The sequence below is a fragment of the Hetaerina americana genome, unplaced genomic scaffold (genome assembly GCF_022747635.1).
Source record: "Hetaerina americana unplaced genomic scaffold, ioHetAmer1.1.p SCAF_2, whole genome shotgun sequence".
Classification (NCBI taxonomy): domain Eukaryota; kingdom Metazoa; phylum Arthropoda; class Insecta; order Odonata; family Calopterygidae; genus Hetaerina; species Hetaerina americana.
In genome coordinates, this window is record NW_027286763.1 from 51253246 (window position 1) to 51263616 (window position 10371).

Consider the following 10371-nt stretch of genomic DNA (forward strand, 5'->3'; position numbering starts at 1 on the left):
TGCCATAATGGGTAGATGAAACAAAAAAATGCGGTTTTGTGAATTAGATTCACTCACAGAAGTGAATATTTTGTGAAGAAATTAAAAAGGTGTTGGTAAGTAAATAGGTACTTTAATTCCACGTATCCACCCATTCATTTATCGTGAAATTTATCGTGCAGTTTTAAAATTAGTATCGTGATTCTTATTTTATTGCGTTGATACTTGCTTTGCAATTTTTATATTCTTTGACATTTTAAGTCCTTCGGCGTTTTCGGATTTAAAGATCTATTGGATGAAGTATTTCTTCGGGAAAAGACTTCAATCAAAATTCGTTTCGATGATTACCGAGATCTCTATCTCGCAAGTCTCCAGTCGTAACATTTTGGCTCCCAAGTCTATGGACTATTCCAGGCCTATGGACTATACAAGCCTATTCTAGATTTCCATAATTCATCTATTGGCTGGAAATAATTTTTGATGAATATAAGCTTTTTATTTGAGCTGGTTAATTTCTAAAAGATTTTTCCGCACCTATTAGCCCTCTTCACTTGCACAGAAGCGCAGAACTAAAACTGGTGACGGAAACAATATCTGGAAGTTGGATTTCACTTTCTTTTTCTGTCCAAGTTATCAGCTGTTGAAAGCGTGTCCGAAACAAAGACTAATTTCTTATCCAAACCACCGAGGGTTATCACCGGAAAAAAGTCGTGAAATTCGCAGAGAAAAAATATCACTCGTCTAGAGCGGGTTGAGCGAATGAATCCCAGTCAAGATGAATAATTTTTTTCACCGTGAAATTCCTCGCATTTTTGTGCACACATCATCGGATGATTCCAACAGTTTGCTTTTGGGACATTTCCCGCAGTTTCCTTGAACTAACAATTAAACACGGATTCTTGAAAAGAGGAAAAAAGTTACGTTTGAATGTTTCCCCTCAAAAATTTCTCGTAGACAATAGGCAGCGATATTTATGAGAATCTGTAGTTATTGCTGCGTATACTTGTCCAAATCAATCGACCTTATCTATTTTAGGGAATTACTCCTTTTCATTGATTTCTTCCGCACTGCCTCGTTCTTGCGCAATTATCTTGCCTCTTGTCACATCCGTGCATTGTTTCATACATGCTCTTCTGTTCCTGGTATTCCTAATGTCCCTTTTATTTGAGAGTCCCTTCCTTCGCTTGAGATAACTACCTTCGCCCATGATTTTCTCGGTCTACCCCTTCCACTCAAACCATTCTATCTTCTCTCATGTTATGTCTCTGTTTGCTTACCGACTCTCATCCATTCTCTCAACGAGGGCAAACCATTGTAGCACCCTTACGTCATGAATTTCCGTAACCGGTACATCCGGTCCACAATCCTCACTCTATCTGTCACATTTTATCATAAATACCCCTTCAAATACCCATACCCGCTGTCATTAGTTCACACGTATAATTCTCGTGGCATACCCAATTTTCCCTTCCGTACAATAATATGAAGGAGTACTCTTTTATTATTATTACATAGTACCCTGCAGGCCACCGCTGGGATTGTGGCAGGGCTTGATTTTATCCTGCATTCGCTTTTTGAAAGAGTATTTTTTTACATTCCCTGACACTCCTGTATGTATTGCAAGGGAAGGCTCCCTCATTGTTCAAGCTCTTTTATAACTTTTCGGCATTCGTATCAGAATGACAAATATTACGAAGTATCGAAATGCTAGCGTCTTATCTGCTGGATTTCGTACCATATGATCAAATAAAATTGGACACCAGTTTTCGCGTATTAAATTATATCACCGTTACAATAAATTTCATTCATTCTTCGCTTGCAGTAATTGCGAATTTTTCGCGCTACTTGAGTTGATCGGATGCCAAAATGTTACGGTAATGTCTGCATCAAAAGTACATTTCATTTTAACCCCTAAGTAATTCGACAGCGATGTTAGTTTTTAAAGTATCTGTGGAACAAGGAAAATTTTCAGGCTGCATTAGAAATTTGATGTAGATATCGCGAATAGTTTGTGAGTATTCCAAGTAGAGATTTTCAGGATTTTCAAATATTTTCGCTTATGTTGTTGTTGCGGTTGTGTGAAACTTCTGACAGATTTGTTGATGTTTTCCTTATTCGGCTGTGTAAATTCACAAGCCAAAGACTCCAGATAAATGAGCAGAGTATGATATATTATCCAGCTGCTATTTTTATTTGTACTTGAAATCGAAACCCAACACAAAAAGGCGCTCAGCAAAGTATTTAAAAAGAGACGTACCTAGGTGTGAGCGCTTACCTAATAATAATTCCATATTTTGTATCTAAATTGTATCCCACACTTTACTTAGATTTCTCATGTCCTGAACGCCATTTTAGTGTTATTCTTCGCACCTGGACCTGCTAGGAATGATATAATAATAGGAACTATAATTTTATTGCAACCAGATCATGAACTTTTGGCATTTTAGTCTTGAATTATCTTGGCACTCTATGCAATACTGCTCATGGGCCCAAAGTAATTGGCTTAAGGTTATTTAATAAACCTCCCCATGAAATCAAATATGAAACAAAAGAACCTATTTTCAAGAAAAAGCTGTTCAAGCATTTTCATGAGTAAGTGAGGACTCCTAAGTCCCTATGTGGATATTTAGTGAATAGTTTGGGGCTGTTGTGTTATATGAAACCTGAGTTCTCCCTGTACTCAACACAAGGTTGGTGAAAAGGTCTTGTTCAATTTAGTGTTAGACAACTCCTTTCCCTTACCTACTTATTGTATCCCTGATGAATGCAATGGGCATAAACCATGAAAACTAAAAATATTGGCCTGTGAATGCTACTTGACTCCCAAGGATCGATCCTCCGGTCAAAAGCTATCCTCCCTAGCCTTTAGCCTACCATGGTACACAAGTAGTATAGCAGTATACTTGATAGAGCAAGAAAACTTATTACTTAATTAATGGCAAATTATTCTAATTGAAATATTTGCATTCACATTTTTTTGTCTAATCCTTTCTTTTCAATAGAGAAGATTACGGTTTCATCAGAGCTGAGAAAATCCCCATCTTCATCCACTACCTCACTGATCACCCCTAACAAGGGGAATGCAGGCCAATCTTCAGCTCTACCCGACCAAAGGCTTCCTCCCAATCTTCGACCACTCCCGCCAACTCCAGGAATCAGCTCATTCAGATCTGGACCATCAAGCAACACCACTACATTGCCCAGAAAGATCAGTTCCAAGACTAGCATCACTCAACAACCATGGTATCACAACGTGGACCGTAGAAGAGGAGAGGAAATTGTCTGCAACAGTAAATAATTTTTTTTTCATCAATCTTAAATGAACATCAAATATACTGATACTAAATTATTGGTTCCTTTTGATTTACATCTGGGGTCAAAGTATCAGATGTACTCATCAGAAATTTCAAAGAATAAACTTCACACAACTAATGCTAGAAACCAACTCGTATCTTCTAGCACCAGAGCAATGTTCTAAAATATGTTGATATCTAAGAAAAGCATCAATCAACAGCTGTGATATCATCCTATCAAGCCAATTAGAGGAGAGGAGAATCTCTGCTTCTGTAACTGCTGTAGAAATTAACCAGCACATCGGCTATTTCGTGTGCATTCTTGGAATTTATCACAATACTATTTCCCTAGTACATAGGACATTTGATGAATGTGAGGAATTGGTATTTTTCCAAGACGTTCTAAGGAACTACTTCCAGTGTCACTCTTACGACACTTCTTTATTAAATGAGTTATTTGGCTTTGTTCTAAATGAGAACATTAAGGTTCCTTCCTCATTCAGACTTAGTTAACAGTAGGCAGCTAAATCTCCAAAGTTTCTCATTCCAATTTTTTCAAAGGCCATGGCACTATTTACAGCGAGATTTCAAAGTCCGTAGCTGATATTGGTACCTAATTAAAGTATAAAATTTTAGTTTTAACTTGAGTTTTTTCAAAACCATTATATTTGGCATTGCCCTATTTAAAGTCTTTTACAAATTGAATATCATCTAGTGAAGTAATTTCTATTTTAAGATTGGATTAATTTTTCATTTTTAAAGTTTATTTTATATCAATAGCATAATTTGTATTTAATAATATGAAAAGGTTGGGAAGAAAATTTGAATTACACACAATTATTGAGAGTGTTTAGTGTAATGGCTTCAAAATTATTGCTTCAGTTGCAAAGTGGGTAAAATATACTGTTTTCTTGATAAGTTTCTTTATCAGGGTCAACTTTATTACATTTTGATATCAATAAAAAAACCATTGTATCTCTTTAACTCTACTTTGCTATGATAGTCAACGAATTTTAATTATCATTACAGTGCAATTCTACTGACTGAAACCATTATAACCACCATTCATTTTTAATATATAAAGTCTTGTATGCAAGTGAATGGTTAGCCCTTTTATAACCCCAGAATATATAATCTGTTCTGGTAGAAATTCCATTAGGTATGTGAGGTAGGGGGAGGAAAAGGGTGGGAATGTTGGATCAAATAAAGGGAGTTAATAAGTGTGCGGAATTGAATGACAGTTAAATGTGGTTTGGGGTGTCAGTGTGTGTCTTGGGGAAAGTTAAGAAATTTAACAGTGTTCAATCTTTATCCATCCAAAACTTACCTTAAATGGAACACTGCCAAATAATATTAAATTAGAAGTTGATAAAATCTATCTCACTCTGAAAATATAATGAATACTTACCAAAAATCATAATTTAGTCAAGAGAAATATTTTTAAATGTCCCTTTCAGCTATATTTATCACTATATGCTCCTATCATATATATCCATGCTTATGTTCTTCTCACCCTCAGGAGAAGATGGCACCTTCCTCATCCGACCATCAACACAGAATCAAAACCCATACACTCTCACAATTTGGTTTGGGAAAAGAGTCTACAACATTGCCATACGATTTCGAACTGACCAGAAGTTTGCTCTTGGATCTGAGAAACCAAATGAACAGGTATGTAAAATATTTTTACCTTAGAATGTGCATTATCAATGAGTCATATGTATAAAAGTTTAGCCATTTAAAACAGTCTTCAGGTTATTTCATCAATTGTCTAATTACTTTCAAAAGATGCTCCAAACTAATCCTCTTTCATCAGTTTTCTTAATGCAAAATATCCATAATTCTTCTTCACGGTTGCTTAAAAGTTATCTAGGCATTGGTCATCAAAGTGCCCTGATCTACTCTGATATTTGCAGTTGCATATTAGATTAAAAACTCTACATTTGGATACAATTTACTTGAATTTGGTAACTGGGTAGTCAAGAACTTAATTCCACATGGTTTTTTTCATCACTGTTTTAATATATATGATTGTGTGTATATGTGCAGTGAAATATTAATAAATTTGTCTATATTTGAAACATTTTGTGTTCCAATTAATCACATCTCTTCAAAATTAAACTGTTTGATAGGCCTAATATTATGAATGCCTGTCAGTACCTATTCATCATCAACAGAGAAATATGATGGCTAATGTCAAGAGAATTATAGCCAAGTAAACTAAGAGGGATTGTCCTCTGTTCTTCTATCAATAAGTACTTGATAATGTTAATTGGATGATGTGGCCAATAAAAATTGTGAAAATCTACTTGTGCATTAAATTTAAAAGATACCACGACAATTTCTATCTTCTAGTGTTTTAAATACCTTGTTTTACGTATGAAAGTGTACCAAAGGAAAGACCAAGTACAATGAAAATTAATTCTAGTCCTTGCATGTGTTAAGAGGTATATTAATATAATTGAAGCAATTGAGCTTAACTCTAAATTGTGCACAAAAATAAAATTTCAAATGTTTGAATTCTTTTGGCTAGTTGAGCACTTCATTAAATAAATATCATAGCCAATATGCAAGTATTCTCAATAAGCGCTCAACCATTTGTTCATGCATGTAGCTGTCCAATATGCATCCCACCCTCTGTAACTAGTTTGGTTGGCACCAAGGTTTGAGGGAAATCAGGATGTTATGATAGCTAATGTATTGAATTCCGACTCTGATGGCTAATACATTGAATTGCCCAAGGGCCTGGGTTCAAATCCCGGAGGAAGCAGGAAATTTCAGTAGCATTCCCAACTTACCTCCTCAATCCCTACTTGAGGTGCTATGTGGACGGCACTTAAAAGTGGGGTGCACTGTCCATCAGATGGGTTAAATTTTGGACCCCTTCACATCTTTCATTAAAATTAGGCTTAAGTCAATGAAAGGTTTCCCTCCACCCATCCTCCATTTCTTGGAGATCCTAACCCTAGTAAATGACACACCCTACCCTTATGGTGAAAAATAACTCAGCTCTTGGTCGCCTACCCTAACAGCCGCTACTAGTATTTGATTTCTCACTGACCTTTAAGGATCCTGGATAGGAAGAGACAATAATGAGGTAATAGGGAATGGATGGGAATAGAGGAATGAAAGAAAATAGAATGGAAGAGAGTGACAATAGGGATATGAATAAGAAATGGTGGACAGAGTTGGATGCAACCACACTCTAAAAACCATATGCAGTTAGCATCACTGTGTTACATAATTTAACACATTATGCAGCTGGTCATGTTCATGGTGATCATTGCCTTGATGTGTACCAGTGGTTTTTTTTTATTGACAGTAGCTGGCATGCTAGTTAGCTCCATGGTAAAAAAAGAAGTTGTATGTCATCCATAGTATCAACTTGGAAGGTGCATGACCATTACTATCAAGGGCACGCGACTTCCTAGGCTGGCTGTTTTTAGTTAAGAAAACGTTATTTATCAATTGCATCAACAGAGTAATAGCTTGTGATTAGAGGGTGGGGAGAGGAGGGGAGTATCAAGCATAATCACTGGTGTTAAGTCAATAAGCTATTATGATGATTTGATATGGATGTTGGCAAGAATGGAAGGCAGTTACATCACCATCAACAAAATGCAGAGTTATACCTTTGGTGCAACCTCCAGTTAAGAACCCAGTTAGGAAACCAATGGATGCATAGAAACTATGGAAAAACAACTGATATGCACTTGGAGTTTGGGTTTTCTGTATGCCTTATGAAAAAGTAGGCGACAGAGTCTGTACAAATTGTCACTCAGATGAGCAGTTATATGCAGCTGGAGTAATCAGTATTACTCCAGCTGCATATGATTTCAGAACATGATGCTCAGAATTCAAATTATTTATGAGTAAATACATAATTTTAAATGATCCATTGAGTAGTTATCAGGGTGTAAGATTTTTTTCCAAAGCTTTCACAAAAAATTAGTAACATAGAACGTAATCTGTAAAGTGGGACAATTATTTTCTTTTCTGTCAAATGAAAAATGAGTGAACATCTCAGTGATGTGGTTCTCTTAGGCCAATCTTTTATGGGAAACTATAGTAGAATTTGACCTGGAATTGTCCTCCTACCCTTCCTTCCCCACCCTCCAATAATGAGTTCACTGGCACCTGCATTAGGTATAAGTGCTCTTTAAAATAAGATTTGAAATTAATGCCATGATTTTGACTAATTAAAAGTAATTGGAAAATGAAAGTGATGGCCTGCAGTTTATGAAGATTGATTAAGAACCCATGCAAAAAATTAAACTTGAAACCCATCTATTGATTGTCTAGTAAGGGCCGGAGTGATTTTGTTTTCATTTCAATCTACTGGGTGCGGCGACATAACTTCCTTTTTTGAAAGCGTTTTGTGTTTGAAAAAAAAGGAAGATATGTTGCTGCACCCTGTAGTAGAAATTTGAGTACGTAGATATTTGTGATAATATTTTACTATTTCAAACAATGTTAGAAGTTTTAAAATAAATGTATTTTTACTCATTTTTTAAGGCCATGAAAATTTGCACAACTTTGTGATATTATTTATCAACGGTAATGTTGCATACATTGCGTGCAATAAATGCAATAAAAATGCCATAGACAATGCATATTACATAAATCTTGTTTATTTGCACAATTTATAATATAAATATTTTTCAATACATTCACTGCAGAGTTTCTGGAGCCTAGACGACATGGTGGCTTATTACCAGACCGAGCAATTGGTGCTTTTCAGCGGTGGTGAGAGGACAGGACAAACTTCCTTGAAATCATACCCTTGAGAAGCGGGAATATAACCAATTGGTGATGGCCCAAATATTTTGGTGCTCTAGTTTTTAAATTTTTTGTGTCAATATCTACTTTCAATAAAATCACACAAAATCACTGACTAGTCTTTTAAAATCACTTGATAATTGTACATTCTGTGATAATGCATTTATGTAAAATATTATGGTATAGATTTTTTTAATGTAATAAAATATAATTTTTCTCTCAATATCTATTCCTCCTTTAATCCATTTTCTGGTGAGTAAAGTTATTTAAAGAATAATTTCCTTCTCTGCGTAGTATAAGAGGTTGATGTTTTATGATTCTCCCAATGAAATACTATGAAATTTGCCCAAAGCAAATTATCACTATATATGCAGCAGTATTACTCTATGAAATAGTGGTGTGCAATATGTCAATTTCAGTCAAATGGTCAGTTAAGGTGTGCAATAATAACCAATATGTGAAGGTCCACCAAAAGTTTAGCTCATGTCCACTAAAATATGAGGGATTTCAGCACCCACTTCAGCGATCCTCTGACACATGTGGATATATATTATGATGGATGTAATTTCATTTTAGCGGTTCTTCTATTTTTAAAATGTGTGGATGCCCAATTTTCATGCTGAGCATGTATTTTTGTGGATCCGTTACAGTATGTGGACATCCTCTACCTAACTGCGAGATGTTCTAGGGGATAACTGCTCAAATAGGTTGGGTAAAATAAATATACTTCATACTGCCACCCATCTTCCAAATCCAGAGCTCAAATGAAATTTTAAATGTGACAATAGGCATTAGGTTTCAACATAGATAAGGAATGGTGCATTTTCCTAGCTTTTTAGATCTGTAAATTGTTAGTTACTTCTGGTGTAAAAGAGGATGGGGTAGTCCAGTGGGTAGAGCATTTAACTACCAACCGAAGGACCTGGGTTCGATTCCAGGTGATGTCTATGGGCATCCTCAGCTTCACCTAAGTGTGATTATTTTCAGATACCAGATCTTCCTGTAAAATCATAGGTGGCATAGGGAAAACAACTACCCCCCCCTACACTAATGTGTGAATTTTGCAAGCCACTGGGATTATTGGTTGGTGAACACTGCCCTCACTAATCAAACCAAGTTGATAACTGTGGTCCAAGGTAAACCAACAAACCCCAACCAATAGATTTGATTAAACAAAGAGGGTGTGAACTATTGGCTGTGAATTTATAAGGTGTCAATACTATAGCCAATATTGATTTTTAAGAACTCCATACTGATATTTCAGTCAACTAGATGCCCATCATTTAGGAAGGCAACAGTAGTGAGGTAGTGCCAATGGTGAAGTGACCACCTGGCAATAGAATTGACAGATTACTAATAATTTGATTGATTGATGAGATTGTCGCTGGCATAGTCATCAAGCCAAGAAAATTGTCTGTTTTTGATGATGAATAATTATGTAATATTTTAAATGATTGAAATTAAATGTAATTACTCTGAATAAGATTTTTTCCAATATCTTTCAGTCATAATCATATAAATGAAAGATAAAAAGTCATTAAAATTTTACCTCTCTGAGATACTTGTCAATAGTATTTAATTCATTGCCGCATTGTAACTTTGGAACAATATAATTTGCCTTAATATATTAAAACACTGAGTAAATTCTCAGTTGGAACCATATTAGAAATCAAAGATAAACTGACTGACAAAGAGAAATTGGCAAATTAATCAACTAAAAAACTATCAAATACAGCACCTTTAATTTAATTGTATGTAAAGACTGTTGCTTCACGAAAGTCTCTAAAAAGTAACAATTGAGAAAATTTCCCACCCTTAGGACAAGGCATAATAGGGGAATTCCCCATATAAAATTTGGTAAGTGCATTTCGCCCTTAGTCTGCAGATTCTGATATTCAGTTCAGATGCCTCCCTTTAATAAATGAAATACTCCTTTCACGAAAATGCTTGCATTTCTTTCTCATGTGTAAATGATGATTTTTAACTTCAATTTTGCACCAGGTCGATTTTTAAAAATTCCATGAATTCTTTGGGAAAATTATTTATGGCATTGAGTGGCCATATTCCATCCAATCTAATCGTCCATTAGGAAAATTTCTTGCCTCCCTTAGGACGCATTAAAGTTCTAAGATACATATAAAATTGCATGAAATGGGGGAGAGCAGCGTTGCAATTTAGGGTTGAAGGAGGGGGGGGTAACGGGAGAAGGGTTAGGGAAAATCCCTGGATGCAGTCCAGATCGATCCACTACGATTTTCCCGCTATCCTGTACGGAGAATAGGACTGATAAATATAATGTAATCGCTCGCTTATTGTACCT

The 10371-nt window shown here is 35.5% G+C and overlaps 1 protein-coding gene across 1 annotated transcript in view; it reads left to right on the plus strand.

The window, feature by feature from the left end:
* The window catches only part of LOC139687718 (uncharacterized), a 130699-nt gene extending 122456 nt beyond the window's left edge, over positions 1-8243 (plus strand). The window contains exons 10-12 of the mRNA XM_071584978.1: positions 2982-3269; positions 4792-4943; positions 7952-8243. Coding sequence (XP_071441079.1) covers positions 2982-3269; positions 4792-4943; positions 7952-8059 — 548 coding nt within the window. The 3' untranslated portion in view covers positions 8060-8243. The remainder of the gene's footprint in view (positions 1-2981; positions 3270-4791; positions 4944-7951) is intronic.
* The last annotated feature ends 2128 nt before the right edge of the window (positions 8244-10371 follow it).